At 41.6% G+C, this 17,988-nt stretch overlaps 1 protein-coding gene across 1 annotated transcript in view; it reads left to right on the top strand.

Moving 5' to 3' along the window:
* Positions 1-2,123: 2,123 nt before the first annotated feature.
* Positions 2,124-17,988, top strand: part of LOC124606846 (estradiol 17-beta-dehydrogenase 2-like) — a 173,862-nt gene continuing 157,997 nt past the window's right edge. Inside the window, exon 1 of the mRNA XM_047138962.1 lies at positions 2,124-2,190. Coding sequence (XP_046994918.1) covers positions 2,124-2,190 — 67 coding nt within the window. The remainder of the gene's footprint in view (positions 2,191-17,988) is intronic.

The raw sequence follows: 17,988 nt of genomic DNA, 5'->3' as shown, positions 1-17,988 counted from the left end.
GGCCGAGCAACTGACTCGTCACAATACGCCAGTCACTACTCTTGATGTATTGTGGTGTTGAAAGTACATGGGCAGCTGTACCTGTACACGCCATCCAAGCTCTGTTTGGCTCAATGCCCAGGCGTATCAGCCGGCCGAAGTGGCCGCGCGGTTCTGGCGCTGCAGTCTGGAACCACGAGACCGCTACGGTCGCAGGTTCGAATCCTGCCTCGGGCATGGATGTGTGTGATGTCCTTAGGTTAGTTAGGTTTAACTAGTTCTAAGTTCTAGGGGACTAATGACCTCAGCAGTTGAGTCCCATAGTGCTCAGAGCCATTTGAACCATTTTGAACCCAGGCGTATCAAGGCCATTATTACGGCCAGAGGTGGTTGTTCTGGGTACTGATTTCTCAGGATCTATGCACCCAAATTGCGTGAAAATGTAATCATATGTCAGCTCTAGTATAATATATTTGTCCAATGAATACCCGTTTATCAGCTGCATTTCTTCTTGGTGTAGTAATTTTAATGGCCAGTAGTGTATTATCGTAGTTTTATACGATCTTAGTACTGATTACACCAGCTGTCAATAATTACATTTATTTCTAAATCCTAGCATTAACGCGCTACAAAACGTAGTTGTTACAGCTCGTGAAATGATTGTACGAACATCTCCGCCCTCACATTGTCCACTTACTACATAAATACTTTACACGATCCATACATAACAGTAAAACGTCTCATGAAAATGCCTTCTCCGAGTCATTATTCACTTCTTAATAATAAGCGAACTAATTGGCAACACAACAGTAACAGTGAGAAGGCTACCACACTGCTGCAGGGCCTAAACATTATTATTATTATTATTCTCGATTTTTCTCCTTTAGAAGAGCGTGCGAATTTGAGGCAATCACAGTTCTAATTCTTTTTTCTTCTTTTCTTTTCGTCCTTTCTTCTGTCCATTCTTTTCTGTTGTTTCTTTCGTTCAGGCTTTTTCTGTATTTTTGCATTACGAGATATTGTTCTTTCGTTGTTGTGATTCCATGTCAGTTCGTATGCCTGTTACAGTTTGGAAATTCATTCTGTGTTGGAGCTGGTGTTCAGTCCTGTGGATTGGGTCGTTTCTCCTAAGTACTTGAAGTCAATTACCTTTGACATTTTTGCATACTGCGTTTTCAGTGGAAGTTTTCCAGTTGATCTGGTGTTCATGTACTGAATTATTTCGTAGGGAATTTTGAGTTCGATTTCAGAGGAGATTTCTTGTAGTCTATCTAGCGCTGGTTTGGCTTCATCTCTGTTGCTTGTTAATATAGCCAGGTCATCAGCGAAGAACAGAACTCCACGGTGACTCTTTTCCTTCCTCTTTTCCAATTTAGATATCTTTGACATGCTGTTCCCATTCTTTAATAATTTTTTGCATTACAGTGTTCAACAAAAGTAGTGATAAGCTGTCTCCTTGTCGGACTCCTATGTGGATTTTGAATAAGATTGAGATTTTTCTCATAAATTTCACTTTTGATGTTCTTTCTGATACATTTTCTGGATGGTGGCTCTGGTCTTTCTATAGACTCCTCCCTTATTAAACAGTGTTTGTCTGTCAACAGGAACGTAGGCTTTTTTTTTTTTTAATCCAGAAATGTGACTGTAGTGTTTGGGCATCGTCTGACGTGTAGCGTGGATTTAAGGTTCCAAATCTGTTCATTACAATACCTCCCTTTCCTGTAAATGCCGTGTAACTAGGGCCTCCCATCTGGTAGACCGTTCGCCAGATGCAAGTCTTTCGATTTGACGCCACTTCGACGACTTGCGCGTCGATGGGTATGAAATGATGATGATTATGGCAACACAACACCCAGTCCTGAGCGGAGAAAATCTCCGACCCAGCCGGGAATCGAACCCGGGCCCTTAGGATTGACATTCTGTTGCGCTGACCACTTTTTTTATTGAACAAAACTAACAGTATATATATACAATGCAACAGGTCTTCAAGGTACAATTTAAACATATACATGATTTTTAGTTTAACAAAAATATTAGAAAAACATTAAATACAAACAAAATATAACACATTCAATCTTCTTCCTTTTTTTTTTGTCGATGCATGAAAACGCGGATAAGGGTGTTGCATCATGTGACTGGTAGGCATGGCACACCCCAACTTTGAAGGGGGTCAAGGAAGACGCTGCAGGGATAACCGGCAAAAGTTTGTCAGTAAGATGGTTTTCGGGTGATGGTGCTATGCGCGCTCACAACTTTGTACTAGAAGTCGAGGACTGTACCACTCCAAAAGAGGTATTCTAAAGCCCGTCCTCGAAACCAGATGAGTATACGGTGCTTAGCAAGAGGATAGTGAAATGTCTGAGGTTACCGTCGTAGGCGGGGCACGGAGGTAAAAGCCCACGATTCGTTGGATGAGGAACCAAACGTTTCGTTTTAGGGGGCACGTAAGACGGTGCTCGTCGGTATCTTCGAGCTGACAGTCAGGGCAGAGTGGGGAGGTGGCCAGTCCTATGCGATAAAGTCGACATTTAGTCGGGAATTTGCCGTAGACTAAAACATACCAGAGTGCAGACACAGACGACGGTGGAAAGGGTGCATGCACACACCGCCAAACCGTTCGCCAGTTAATGTCAGGGTGCTGCAGCACCATGGGGTCGCAAGGGTTGGACAGCATAAACAAACGATAGGATGGGTGACTGGAAGATCGGCCCGAACGTAGCAGAGTTCTATGAAACAATTGGCGATGTGGTATAATTTTGGAGAAGTAGATGGATCGAGAGAAGCTGGTCGGAGGATATCTAAGAGACTGCGTGTTAAGGACGGGACCGGCCCCCACCAGTGCCGCAACATGGTATGGACAAAGAATGCAGAAGATCGTGCCCGCACGTTGACGAGTCCGAGGCCACCTTTTGCAAGGGGCAGTGTCAGAGTGTTGTGGCGGACTTTGAAAAGTGCCCCTGCTGACACGAAATGTCTAAAGGCTGATTGGTTGCGGCGGCCAAGGAGTAACGGCATTGCGAGGATCTGAGAGACGTGTACCAGTTTAGAGGCGACAACATGTTTACATAGGACACACGTTGGAGTCGGTTTAAGTTACGGTGCACTTGACCGCGAACATGGTGCCGAATCGACTGCAAAAGCCGTCGGTAAGCGAGTGCCACTGTCCGGTGTGTGGAGCTCGTAAATTCGATACCCAAGTATCGATGGGTGGTACTGACTGGGAGTGGAGTCGGCACCATAGCCGGGAGGCCGCGCCCAATGTGCATCATAGTCGATTTACGGACATTAAGAATGCTACCAGAAAGACGTCCATACTGGTGGATCTATTGGATGGCGTCATTGAGTTCTGTGGAGGAGCAGGTGAGAAAGAGGAGGTCATCCGCATAATCCCTGCAGTAAGGTGAGACCCTGCAGTCAAGAGGTAAGACCAGTGATGAGGGGCTCAAGTGCAATGGCATATAGTAAAGTAGACATAGGATATCCTTGGCGCACAGAGCGGCGTATAGGAGGCGGTCCTACAAGCCTCCCATTAACTTGTACCACCGAAACCGCGAGAAGTAGTAACCGGCGAATGGCATCGACAAAGAATAATGGGAACCACATACGTGTCGTTACTATGAGGAGCAATGGGTGTCGACGCCATAAAAGGCACTCGTGAAATCGATGGATACCAATGCTTCAAGAAGTGGTTAGGGCGACCATTCGCGTTAAACGAGAAATCCGGTTTCAGGTCCTAGTCTGGCACAATTTTTCGTATGTCGCCGATAAATAGTACAGCTTAAGTCCATTTAGATTTGTAATTTGATAGTCATATTTCATAATTTTTTACTCTTGTTTCATGAAATATGTAGCTGATCTTGTCAGATATTTGTCCAGTTTATGGTAACTCGAGTTGTTTGAGTTTCTCTTTTTTCTCTTCATTTATTAACATCATTTATCTCTGACTTACAGTTCCTATTTTTCTTCTCTACAGATTTCATTAACTGTTCCAGTATTGCATCCACTTTCCATGATTATTTGTCTCAATGTATTCACTTATTTCGCAACGTTCTCATCCATTAGTAGAAAGTGGATTATTCTGTCTACCATGGCATTAAAAATAGCCTTTTTATACGTTATAGGATGAATGAAGTATTGTGGATTACCCCATCGGATGTGGTCGTACTGTATGTTTTTGAGCAGTTCAATGAATGTCTGCTGAATTACGGAGGCCTCCTCATTTCTTCCTTTGAACAAAATAAAGGTGTTCTCTACGTAGCGGCTAAATACAGTATCTTGACAACTAGCGCTTTTTGCTTTATAAAAGCTTTATTTTCTATACAATACGAACAACATTAACTAATTTTGTCACCAGGCTATTTTTTCAGTGGAACAAAAGAGAAGGCATCCGCAATTGTCAGAAATTCAGTGACCTGCACAAAAATATACAGTTCACAGTTGAATAAGGGAAAGAGAAAACTATAAACTTTTTAGATGTAACTATCCATAATAAAAATGGGACTCGTGCATTTCATATTTTCTGAAAATTGACCTGGTCGGATGGGATATTCCACAATACGTCACTTCATACCACGCCACAAAAAAAGCGTTTTTTTTATGTCATGGTAGACAGAATAATCTACTTTCCGCTACCTGATAAGAACACCGAAATAGAAATGAATGCGGTCAGGCACGTGTTGGTTCCATAATTAAACTAAGGTCATAAGAAAAGAGAATGTTTTGTTATATTTGTATTCTCCTTATTACTTTCAATGTTGAAATGAGATTTTGTGCTCTTTTAAAGCCAAAGTACCGTACATAAATTTCAGTATTCTTTCACTGAATAAATATCAGGTTTTCTGCCATTCCTCTCATGTTTCCACACAAGAAAATGCCTACAGAAAAAAATGAATCAAAATATTGTATTTGTCTCCTGATCTGTACATTTTCCTCCGAATTAAAAAGAAAATGACAAATCCACTTAATTATGAAGCAGATTCATCAAAGAATATATTAGAGGGGTTTCCTGTAAGAATCGATCAAATCCCAGAAATTAGAACAATTTGTGTCTAATAAACAGAATTTTTACCAGATTTCATTTAACTGACAAGTTCCTTCGCAGTGGCATGAAAGAAGATATCATGTATACCCTGCACTGAGTTATTAAACTAGAATTTTTAAGTGATATGGCTGAATTAGGCTTCAAGCTTGGGGAGTAGTACGATAAAAATTTTACAAAAAACGAGAAACAGAAGCAGTATGTAATTCAGTTTGTATCGGAGATTCGCCATACGTTTCTAGGACATAGAAAGGGACTTTCCAAATAAGAATAAGAATTCTTAAAAGAAAATGTAAATTTCTGGCACTTCCTCTTTAGGAGAGAGATTGACCTTGAATTCACGATTTTATTTTTGATGTTTTCCCTTTCCCTCTTCCAGAAACTCTTCATCCTCTCAGAATGTTCTCTCTTCAGTTCGTCTATCCACTTTTTACCATGCTGTTGCGTTGTCCTTTGCTCGAACTTCACATTCTTGATTTTATTCCGCCACTCATTGCGGTTTTCGAGATTTTCTATGTTATTATGTTGCATGTCCCTCTGTACCTCATGTAGGCACTCCGTGCTGCATTTATTCTTTGTTATGATGTCGAGTAGTTCCTTTGCTGTTCTGGCGTTCTCCATCCTATATATGTGTGTGTAGAACGTTATTCGGCGTTTCCTGATTTTTTCGGTTATTCTGTTGGTCTTTTGATAGAGTTCGTCCTGAGGTTCCTTCATTCAAATGCCGTTTTTGTTGATTGCTCCGTAAATCTTCCTAAGAATTTTTCGTTCCTGTTTTTCTGTTTCCCTAATTTTGGAGTGACCGCCAACTACCTTTGTTTCAGCTGCATATGTTGCTTCTGGGCGAATCGCAGTTTTGTATTGTCTCAATTTTGCGTCTGTCGAAATGCTTTTCTTGTTGTAGTAAGCTCATGTTAATTTATATGTCTTTTGCAGCTTGCTGATCCCTTTGTTCATTGGCCATTCTGTTTAGTCCTGATGACCGTATAGTTTCTCCAAGATATGTTTCGCCAAGATATTTAAAGTGGCTGACTTCTTTGCTGTTACCGTGTTTCCTGATTATCGGGTACTTATTTTCTGGCCGTCTTTCCATATACTGGGTTTTTTCATACGAAATTTGCAATTCAGTTTTCTGTGCAATTTCATGTAGTTTTTCAACTGCGTGAGTCGCTTCCGTCCTGTTGTTTGTGATAATCGCAACATCGTCCACGAAGGCAAGGCGTTTTACTTTAGTACGGTTTTCTTTTCTGATACCAATTTGGACACCTTTTACATGAGGGTCTCATTCTCTGATGTTTTCTAGAACAATATTGAAAAGAATCGGGGATAGTCTGTCCCCCTGCCGTACTCCCGACTAATTTCAAAAGGTTCCGATATCTCAGCCATGAATTTCACTTTGGAAGGTGTTCTTGTAAGTGTCTTGTTCATGATTTTCTGGGTCTTTCGATCGATTCCGAATTCTTCCATGGTTTTAAAGAGGGTTCCTCGGTCTATTGAGTCATAAGCTTTCCTGTAAACGATGAATGTAATTATTGTATTCCTGAATTTTTTCGTTTGTAGTATCGTCTTTTCGTCTTTAGGCTCCAGATCTGTTCCTCACATGACCGCCTGTATCTGAATCCGGCCTGATATTTACCAAGTAGTGGATTCGCCTGGGGTTCTACTCTGTTTGGCAGTGCTTTGGAGAGTATTTTGTACGCCACTTGAAGCAGGAAGATTTCTCTGTAGTTGCTGATGTCGCTCTTGTCACCCTTTTTATGTAACGTCTCCCCTAAGTCCGAGATTATGTGATGAAGTTTCTGTGTCAGGGTAGGATCGTTCAGCTTCCAGAGTTCTGTGATAACCCCAACCTCATCTTCTCCTGTGATTTGTCGTACTTGAGCTGCTTGAATATCGCCGTAATTTCTGCGAGATCTGGAGCCTTTCAGTGCGGGTGTGCGAATATCGGGGGTGTGAAGTCAAGTTTTTCTTGTGGTGGTTCACGGTTAAGAAGGGAGCCGAAATACTGGGCTAATATTTTGCATTTGTGTTTTGAGTTAGTTTCCAACGAGCTGTCGGGTCCTTTAAAGCACAGACTGGGTGCTTGGTATCCCTGTAGGTTTTCTCTAGACTTGTAGAAACTTCTTGTATTATTTTTTCCATACATCCTGTTGGATTTCGTGGAGTCTATTGTTGTCGTATCCTTGTTTTTCTTTCCGAATCACCTTTACAGTCTGTTTTCAAGTTCTAAAAAAGTAGTCCCAGTTTTCCTTGGTTTTGTGGCTATTGAATTTTTTCCAGGTTGTTATTCGGTTGTCTATTGCCTGATCGCAGACTGTGTTCCACCAGCGATGTTTTCTGGTGCGAGGGGGTTGTCCTAGTTTCATGGCTTCCTGAATTTTCCTTGTTAGTTTCTTTCAGTCTGTCGATTTTTCCTGATTAATTTGTTTGATGATTTGTGCTTTGTTGAGTTCCAGGCATTCAGGATCTGGCTTCATGCTTTTTGTTGGATATTTTTTCCTTGTATTGGGTTGAATGTTTGTCTTTATTTGTAGACGATGATGGTCTGGTTCAAAAGCGCCTTTGCGAGGTCTGACTTTTAGAATTTCTTTCGTATTTTCCCTGGAAATCGCGACGTGATCAATTTGGTATTCGCCATGTTTCGGATTGGGCGATCTCCATGTGGTTAGCCTCTGTGTAGGTTTTTTGAAATTGGGTGCTCATAACTTTAAATCGAAAGTTTCTGCAGAAGTTAATTAGCTTCTCACCGTTCTTGTTGGTACGTTTGTGCTTGGTATAACGGCCTGTTATATCTCTGAATTATCTCTCTTTTCCTAGCAGCGCGTTAAAACCGCCCAATAGGATTTTCAAATGGTGCTTTGGTACTTTATTGGCTTCTTCTTCCAGAGTTCCCCAGAAATCATCCACGGCTTCAGGATCGGTTTTGTTATGTTGATTTGTAAGAGTATGTACATATAATAGCGTGTAAGCTGTATTATCTGATTTTACTGACAGTAATGAGATTCTTTCATGGGGAGAGGTGAAGTCTATCACTGAGTCGAGTGCAGAATTATGTAGGCGAATCCGGTTCCCAGGAGTGGTAGCTTGTTTCTAACTTTTACGGCAGGTTTGCCCTTGTAGATTCTGAATTTTTCTGTGTCGAAGTGTCCTTCGTCAGTAAACGTGGTCTCCTGGAGTGCGGTGATTTTTATGTCAAATTTGTCCAGGGTGTTGGTGAGATCTTTAAATTCGCTGTTTTGGTAAGAGTGTTCGCATTAATTGTGCCTATAAAATTCTTATGTTTAGTCTTGAGAGTGTTAAGAGTTCTTGAGGAGCTCCTATTCTTTCCCACATGGAGTCCCTGATCCCCCAGAATCCGATGATCAGGTGAGTCCAGTCTATCGACTGGTGTCTGGGGTGTGACTCAATGATCGTCTTTTCCATCATGCGTTCAAGTTGAATTTCAGTTTTTGTGGTGATCTCGACTGAGATCACATGTGTGCGACTCGATTTTTGAGTTCGAGAAAATTTTAGGGCAGCCTCCTCAACTAGAGGAACAGGCGCTGACCAGTGTCCATCGGATGCCAAACAGACGCCAGTGAGTTTGCGATGTTTGTTAGTTTTTCGTCCGGCCTGGGTATTTGATTTCCCCAATACCACCCATATCTAGGAGGCTTTCCCATAGCCAACTCCTGAGGCGCCCCATGGAGTACTTATAATCCCATACTGAATATACGAGGGCAGTTCAATAAGTAATGCAACACATTTTTTTTCTGAAACAGGGGTTGTTTTATTCAGCAGTGAAATACACCAGGTTATTCTCCAATCTTTTAGCTACACAACACTATTTTTCAACGTAATCTCCATTCAATGCTACGGCCTTACGCCACCTTGAAATGAGGGCCTGTATGCCTGCACGGTACCATTCCACTGGTCGATGTCGGAGCGAACGTCGTACTGCATCAATAACTTCTTCATCATCCGCGTAGTGCCTCCCACGGATTGCGTCCTTCATTGGGCCCAACATATGGAAATCCGACGGTGCGAGATCGGGGCTGTAGAGTGCATGAGGAAGAACAGTCCACTGAAGTTTTGTGAGCTCCTCTCGGGTGCGAAGACTTGAGTGAGGTCTTGCGTTGTCATGAAGAAGGAGAAGTTCGTTCAGATTTTTGTGCCTACGAACACGCTGAAGTCGTTTCTTCAACTTCTGAAGAGTAGCACAATACACTTCAGAGTTGATCATTTGACCATGGGGAAGGACATCGAACAGAATAACCCCTTCAGCGTCCCAGAAGACTGTAACCATGACTTTACCGGCTGAGGGTATGGCTTTAAACTTTTTCTTGGTAGGGGAGTGGGTGTGGCGCCACTCCATTGATTGCCGTTTTGTGTCAGGTTCGAAGTGATGAACCCAAGTTTAATCGCCTGTAACAATCTTTGACAAGAAATTGTCACCCTGAGCCACATGACGAGCAAGAAATTCCGCACAGATGGTTCTCCTTTGCTCTTTATGGTGTTCGGTTAGACAACGAGGGACCCAGCGGGAACAAACCTTTGAATATCCCAACTGGTGAACAATTGTAACAGCACTACCAACAGAGATGTCAAGTTGAGCACTGAGTTGTTTGATGGTGATCCGTCGATCATCTCGAACGAGTGTGTTCGCACGCTCCGCCATTGCAGGAGTCACAGCTGTGCACGGCCGGCCCGCACGCGAGAGATCAGACAGTCTTGCTTGACCTTGCGGCGATGATGACACACGCTTTGCCCAACGACTCACCGTGCTTTTTTCCACTGCCAGATCACCGTAGACATTCTGCAAGCGCCTATGAATATCTGAGATGCCCTGGTTTTCCGCCAAAAGAAACTCGATCACTGCCCGTTGTTTGCAACGCACATCCGTTACAGACGCCATTTTAACAGCTCCGTACAGTGCTGCCACCAGTCGGAAGTCAATGAAACTATACGAGACGAAGCGGGAATGTTTGAAAATATTCCACAAGAAATTTCCGGTTTTTTCAACCAAAATTGGGTGAGAAAAAAAATGTGTTGCATTACTTATTGAACTGCCCTCGTATATATATTACAACCTATTTTGCGCTTAAATAAGATTGAAAAGTACAACTAAGAGTCCGATAGCCTGCACGCAGGGGCGGGGGCAACGAGCCTTCTTAACATCTAATCCTTTTCTTCTACCCTGTCTCCAGCCAATCACAGTGAATTATTACATTGAAGCAGCCAATCAGGACCCAAGATGATACAACAAGCTCAATTTTGCTTTGGGCCCGCATCCCCTCCTGCCTCTTAACAACCAATCAAAACAAAGCATTGAAAAGATGCGTGAAAGTGGTGTCAAATTACATTAATACTGTGAGAATCGCAGATAGTTACGCATCTCTGGCGTAATATTAAAATGATGCGTACAAACTGCGCCAAGTTGCATTATTTCTGTGATAGTTACGCAAAATAACACACAGACAGTGCATTATGTCCAATCATAGACTAATATTTAGCGATCTTTAAAGTGAAGCCAAATACAGTGTAGCGACATCTTGGCTATGCTAAAAAATATCCAAATTATTTGTAGAAAAATAATAGAACAAGTACAAAACATACTCCTTCCAAAACGCGAAATGAAATCAACAGACGATTTATGTTGTCTTTCTTAGCCAACAGATGGCTGCACTGGTGAAGTACAGAGTCCAATTGCTATACCACAGAGTAAGACACAAGAGAAGATCAAATTAATTATTTACCACAGCTACAATGGTTATCAAGTGTCACAGTGGGCTGAAATATGTGCAAATGAATATCAGCAAGGCAAAAACGTGCAGTGTTTACGCCAAGCATCACAATGTTTTAGTCAAGTATCATAATGTTATTTTACACTGAAAATCGTGAAACTGGTGCTTAAAACATGGCAGTCGATGTCAGATTAAGAGTCACAAAGCTGTTTCCATACCGTAAAGAAAGTCACATAACTAACATTCCAAGTTAGGACTATAAGATAGTAAGCAAATTGACCAAGCTAAAATACAAGGCAGTCACACAAATAAATAGGCATTCCGAATGTAATAGTTTACCATGAACTTGGAGTAACACCCCGTTTTTCTCCACCAACTTACAACGAGTGCAAAGATAATGTATCTCTAGAAAAGTATAATTGATGGCACCTATAAAAAATGATTGGACTTTGTTGATGTTAAGTACAAAATAAACGGCTACAATCGGAACTGTGCCTGTCTTAAAGTTCACCAGTCTGAGCTAAAGCTCCCTACAACTTTTACGACGTTTAAAGACTGTTTTTTGTTTAATCAACACCAACACGTACAGAAAGACCACCACACTCATAAACAACACAACTTTTGGAACGAATATGCAAGATACTTTTATCAAATAAAATGTGACACAACTTTAGGAAATCACTGAAATTGGAAACGACTGCTTTGTTAAAATCGGTTACCTCTGTAGCTTAATGGTAAGCGTTGCTGCTTTTAGTGTGGAAGGAACAAGGTTTGATTCTTTGATTCTTGGTACCTCCTCAGATTGACACAGTATTCCACTGGTGAACAAAAAGAAGGTTTATGAATGACGAACCCAGTGACAAGCCTATTTCTCTCCCACGTCTCTCTCTCTCTCTCTCTCTCTCTCTCTCTCTCTCTCTCTCTCTCTATATATATATATATATATATATATATATATATATATATATATATATATATATCGCTCTCTGCTTTTCTCTTTCTCTCACTGTTCCCTCTCTTTCTCTGGCATTCAATTTTTCTTTCATTAACCCAACTTCTCTCCCATTAGTTAGTGGAATATTGTGTCTGCTATTTGAAATCAATTCTGGCATATAGAAACCTGTATGTACGTCACTCAAAGTTACAGCTACAGTTATCACAGTTTTACAGTAATGTGGGTCAATTGTTTTTACAGCTTTTGGGTAACAGGTAACAGTAATGTGTAATGAGTAATGGTAAACACTGTACAGTAAATGATGAATGGTAAATTGTGAATGCTAAATGTGAAATATAGGTGGTAAACAGATAATTGTAAATGTTGACTGATATATGATAAATAGTAAACAGAGGTCAACTATGGAAGGTTCAAAAATGGTTCAAATGGCTCTGAGCACTATGGGACAACTTCTGAGGTCATCAGTCCCCTAGAACTTAGAACTACTTAAACTTAACGAACCTAAGGAGGCAGGATTCGAACCTGCGACTGTAGTGGTCGCGCGGTTCCAGATTGGAGCGTCTAGAACTGCTCGGCCACCCTGGCCGGCAACTATGGAAGGTTTTCAGTGAATGGCAAAACTACAAACAGGCATTAGGTAATAGCTAATGAATAACAGGTAATGGGTAACAGGTAGAGGGTAATGGTAAATGGCTAACAGTAAATGGTAAACAGGTAACACTAAATGGGCTTTGGTCAATGTGTAACAGTGAATGGATAAAGGGTGGATGGCAACAGGTGATGGGTAACGGGTAAGAGTAATGGGTAATATGTCATGGGTAATGAGAAATGGTTGATGGGTAAAAGGTAATTGGAATGCATAAGGGGAATACTTAACCATTTACTGTTTACCATTTACCATTTACTGTTTACCATCTGCAATTTTCTGTTCACTATTCATCTTTTACCATTTATCATTTTTTAATGGGTCCCCAGTCTTCTGACTAATTTTATTCGGACCGCCATGACTTCCTCTCTTGTGCCACGCTCATCATCTCAGTGTAGCACCTATAGTCTATGTGCTCAGTTATTTGCTGGATAGATTCAAATTTCTGTTTTCCTCTACAGCTTTTACCCTGTACAGCTCTCTTTAGTACCACGAAAGTTAATCCATGATGTCTTAACACGTGTGCTATTGTCCTGACCCTTCTCCTTGTCAGTGTTTTCCACATATTCCTTTTCTCGACGATTCTGCAGAGAACCTCCTCATTCCTTACGTTATCGGTCCATCTAGTTTTCAATTTGTCCTGTAGCATCACATTTAAAACACTTCGATTCTCTTCTCTTCCGGTTTTCCCACAACCCATGTCTCACTACCATACGACGCTGTACTACATACGTACATTCTCAGACATTTCTTTCTCAAATTAAGGCCTATGTTTGATGCTAGGAGACTTCTCTTGCCTGCAACAAATATGTGACTTTCCTGCAGAAAATATATAACGTAACTACAACAAATATTGTTTATGTCCGTCAGTGAAAATTGACTCGATAAGCAACCTGAGCTCTCAACAATCGGAATCCAACCTGTATAACACTGACTGCGTATTGTATGAGTGTCAGTTTCACTGTCGTTTAAGCCCTCAACAGATCATTACAAGAAAAACTTAAAACTAACATTTGGATAAGCTATCTGACTCCGTATTTGAATATGAAAAACTCTAGGAACAAATGAACCTGTAACAAACTATCTAACTGCGATTTTGAAAAATAATTTGCAAGTGATACAGAATCTGCCTTGTACAACGGAATTTACTGGATTAGAGTACATTACATGTTGTTGTGGGTCAGTGTCTCTGTTTTGGTCCTAAGTTTTTCACTCAGCTCTTAGGTGACTGCCTTTTTCCATATGGTTTACAGCATGCAGCAGCAGCGGCTAAACCTTATTGTTACTAAGAATGAATTTAATAAAAAGGAGTTTGTTTGGGTCCTGCTAACTAATAAATAACTTGTGAGAAGGGATTTCATTAATTTAGCCTATTTAAAACTTCAAAAATCATCATGACCAATAATAGACAATGATAATGACAGTGACATCGGTATAAATAATGGCTGCGTTCCAGATTAACGATTTATTTTAATTTCAAAGTTACATTAACGTCTAATAACCACAACATATTTATTAATTAGATGTGGAGAATAATAATTATTATTTGGAGGATAAGGAGGCTTCTTTAACCGACAAGCAAAACATGGGATTCTACATCTACATCCATACTCCGCAAGCCACCTGACGGTGTGTGGCGGAGGGTACCTTGAGTACCTCTATCGGTTCTCCCTTCTATTCCAGTCTCGTATTGTTCGTGGAAAGAAGGATTGTCGGTATGCCTCTGTGTGGGCTCTAATCTCTCTGATTTTATCCTCATGGTCTCTTCGCGAGATATACGTAGGAGGGAGCAATATACTGCTTGACTCTTCGGTGAAGGTATGTTCTCGAAACTTTAACAAAAGCCCGTACCGAGCTACTGAGCGTCTCTCCTGCAGAGTCTTCCACTGGAGTTTATCTATCATCTCCGTAACGCTTTCGCGATTACTAAATGATCCTGTAACGAAGCGCGCTGCTCTCCGTTGGATCTTCTCTATATCTTCTATCAACCCTATCTGGTACGGATCCCACACTGCTGAGCAGTTTTCAAGCAGTGGGCGAACAAGCGTACTGTAACCTACTTCCTTTGTTTTCGGATTGCATTTCCTTAGGATTCTTCCAATGAATCTCAGTCTGGCATCTGCTTTACCGACGATCAACATTATATGATCATTCCATTTTAAATCACTCCCAATGCGTACTCCCAGATAATTTATGGTATTAACTGCTTCCAGTTGCTGACCTGCTATTTTGTAGCTAAATGATAAAGGATCTATCTTTCTGTGTTTTCGCAGCACATTACACTTGTCTACATTGAGATTCAATTGCCATTCCCTGCACCATGCGTCAATTCGCTGCAGATCCTCCTGCATTTCAGTACAATTTTCCATTGTTACAACCTCTCGATACACCACAGCATCATCCGCAAAAAGCCTCAGTGAACTTCCGATGTCATCCACAAGGTCATTTATGTATATTGTGAATAGCAACGGTCCTATGACACTCCCCTGCGGCACACCTGAAATCACTCTTACTTCGGAAGACTTCTCTCCATTGAGAATGACATGCTGCGTCCTGTTATCTAGGAACTCCTCAATCCAATCACACAATTGGTCTGATAGTCCATATGCTCTTACTTTGTTCATTAAACGACTGTGGGGAACTGTATCGAACGCCTTGCGGAAGTCAAGAAACACGGCATCTACCTGTGAACCCGTGTCTATGGCCCTCTGAGTCTCGTGGACGAATAGCGCGAGCTGGGTTTCACATGACCGTCTTTTTCGAAACCCATGCTGATTCCTACAGAGTAGGTTTCTTGTCTCCAGAAAAGTCATTATACTCGAACACAATACGTGTTCCAAAATTCTACAACTGATCGACGTTAGAGATATAGGTCTATAGTTCTGCACATCTGTTCGACGTCCCTTCTTGAAAACGGGGATGACCTGTGCCCTTTTCCAATCCTTTGGAACGCTACGCTCTTCTAGAGACCTACGGTACACCGCTGCAAGAAGGGGGGCAAGTTCCTTCGCGTACTCTGTGTAAAATTGAACTGGTATCCCATCAGGTCCAGAGGCCTTTCCTCTTTTGAGCGATTTTAATTGTTTCTCTATCCCTCTGTCGTCTATTTCGATATCTACATCGATCCTACATTATTGCAAACTCGGAATAACAGAGCCCAATCCTGCAACTGCTTTTGCGCTATGCTTGCGAATTTTCTCTTGAATTCCATCTTCAAGCGTAGTTAAGCCATCTAAATCCCTCCTGGCTATACAAATGAAATCAGGCCTTGAGTGTGGTAAGATCTGCCATCACCGACGTGAGGGCAGCATGACGCGCCCTCCTTCTCCTGTCGACCGATACTTCTACCCTCGCACACATACGTCGTCTCACAACAATGCTTAGAATCGCGCTTCTATGTTTCGCCCTCAGATTGTTACTATCTATATCTGAGTGCTTATTTCCAATTTTACACAATGCAAAGGATAGTGTTGACTATATTGTTTTCAATGTAATGGAGAGTTCTGACACACTGCTTACACTTTTCACCAGTGCTAGCCTGCGTTTTATGTCCTCCCTGCTCTGTGTGCCATGGGTTATTTTGCTGTCTACTTCATGTTCCTTAGTTCTTATGTTAAGTTTCTCGCTGTTCTCATTTCTGCTACTTCTCATTTCTTGTTTCGTCGATTTGCACTCAATCCATATCTTGTACTCATTAGATTGTTCATTACATACAACATATCCTCCAATTCTTCTTCCATTGAGGTTAGCAATGTCATCAGCGAATCTTATCACTGATATCTTTCACCTTGAATTTCAATTCTACTATTCAACCTTTCTTTCATTTCCGTCATTGCTTCTTCGGTACATAGATTGAGCAGCAAGGGCGAAAGCCTACATCCCAGTCTCATACCCTTTTTAATTCGAGCGCTTCCTTCTTGGTCTTCCAGTCTTGTTTCCTTTTGGTTGATGAACACATTATATATTACCCGTCTTTCCCTGCAGCTTACTGCTATTTTTCTCAGGGTTTCGAACGTCTTGCACTATTCGACATTGTCGAAAAATCCGATGAACGTGTCTTGATTTTTCTTTAGTCTTGCTTCCATTATCAGCCGCAACGTCAGCATTGCCTCTCTGGTGCCTTTTCCTTTCCTAAAATCAAATCGACCGTCATCTAACACATCCTCAATTTTCTTTTCCATTTAACTTGGATACGTGGGCAGTTAATCTGACTGTGTGATAATTCTCGCACTTGTCGACTCTTGCAAACTTCGGAATTGTGTGGAAGATAGTCAGATGGTACAAACGCGAGGCTCATACATTCTACACACAAACTTGAGTCGTCGTTTTGTTGCCACCTCCCCTAATAGTTCCAGAATTTCAGAGGGTCTGTTATCTACCCCAACTACCTTATTCGATCTTAAGACTTCCAAAGCTCTTTCAAATTCTGATTCTAATACTGGATCCCCTACCTCTTCCCTATCGAATCCTGTTTCTTCTATCAGGTCATTGGACAACACTCTCATAGAGGCCTTCAGTGTACTCTTTCCACCTCTCCGCTTCCCCCTGTGCATTTACAGTGGAAATCCTATATCACTCCTAATGTTACCACAGTTGCCCTTAATTACACCGAAGGTTGCTCTGACTCTCCTATGCACTGAGTTATTACTTCCAACAACAATTAATTTTTTGATTTCTGCTCATTTTTCATACAGCCGTTTGGTCCTAGCTTCCCTGCACTTCCTGTTTATTTCACTTCTATGTGACTTGATTTCCGTATTCCTGAATTTCCTTGAACATTTCTTTACTTCTTTCTTCCGTCGAGCAACTGAAGTATTTCTCCTCTCATCCATGATTTCTTACCAGTTACATTCCATGTACTTACGTTTTTCATTCCAACTTCTGTTATTGCAAACAATCCGGTTGGTGGAACGTCCGCAACTGAGCATTATAGCAGAGGATGGAAATACCGCTTCACTTGTAAAGTTCTTTTATTATCACACGACCGGTTTCGGGCTCTTATAACCCCATCTTCAGGTGTTGTAAATTGGTGCTGTGTCCCCCGAGCGCAGCGGTGGACGTGTACAAGGCGCGGTGTGCCACCTACGAGCGCAGACCAGGAGGTCACAGCACCACGCTACGACACCTGAAGATGGCTTACAAGAGCTCGAAACCTGTCGTGTGATAATAAAAGAACTTTACAACTGAAGCGGTACTTTCAACCTCTGGTTATTGCACTTTCTAAAGATGTCCATCCCTCTGCAACTGTACAGTCTACTGCACTAATCCTCATTGTTGTTGCTTTGGTCTTCAGTCCAGAGACTGGTTTGATGCAGCTCTCCATGCTAATCTGTCCTGTGCAGGATTCTTCACCTCCCAGGACCTACTGCAACATACATCCTTCTGAATCTGTTTAGTTTATTCATCTCTTGGTCTCCCTCTACGATTTTTACTCTCCACGCTGCCCTCCAGTACTAAATTGTAGCTCCCTTGATGCCTCCGAATATGCCCTACCAACCGATCCCTTCTTCTAGTCAAGTTGTGCTACAAATTTCTCTTCTCTCCGTTTCTATTCAGTACCTCCTCCTTAGTTATGTGATCTACCCATCTAATCTTCAGCATTTTTCTGTAGCACCACATTTCTAAAGCTTCTATTCTCTTCTTGTCC

This window comes from Schistocerca americana, chromosome 1 (genome assembly GCF_021461395.2).
Source record: "Schistocerca americana isolate TAMUIC-IGC-003095 chromosome 1, iqSchAmer2.1, whole genome shotgun sequence".
NCBI lineage: Eukaryota > Metazoa > Arthropoda > Insecta > Orthoptera > Acrididae > Schistocerca > Schistocerca americana.
The sequence above is the reverse complement of the archived record's forward strand: the minus strand, read 5'-3'. Positions and strand labels throughout refer to the sequence as shown.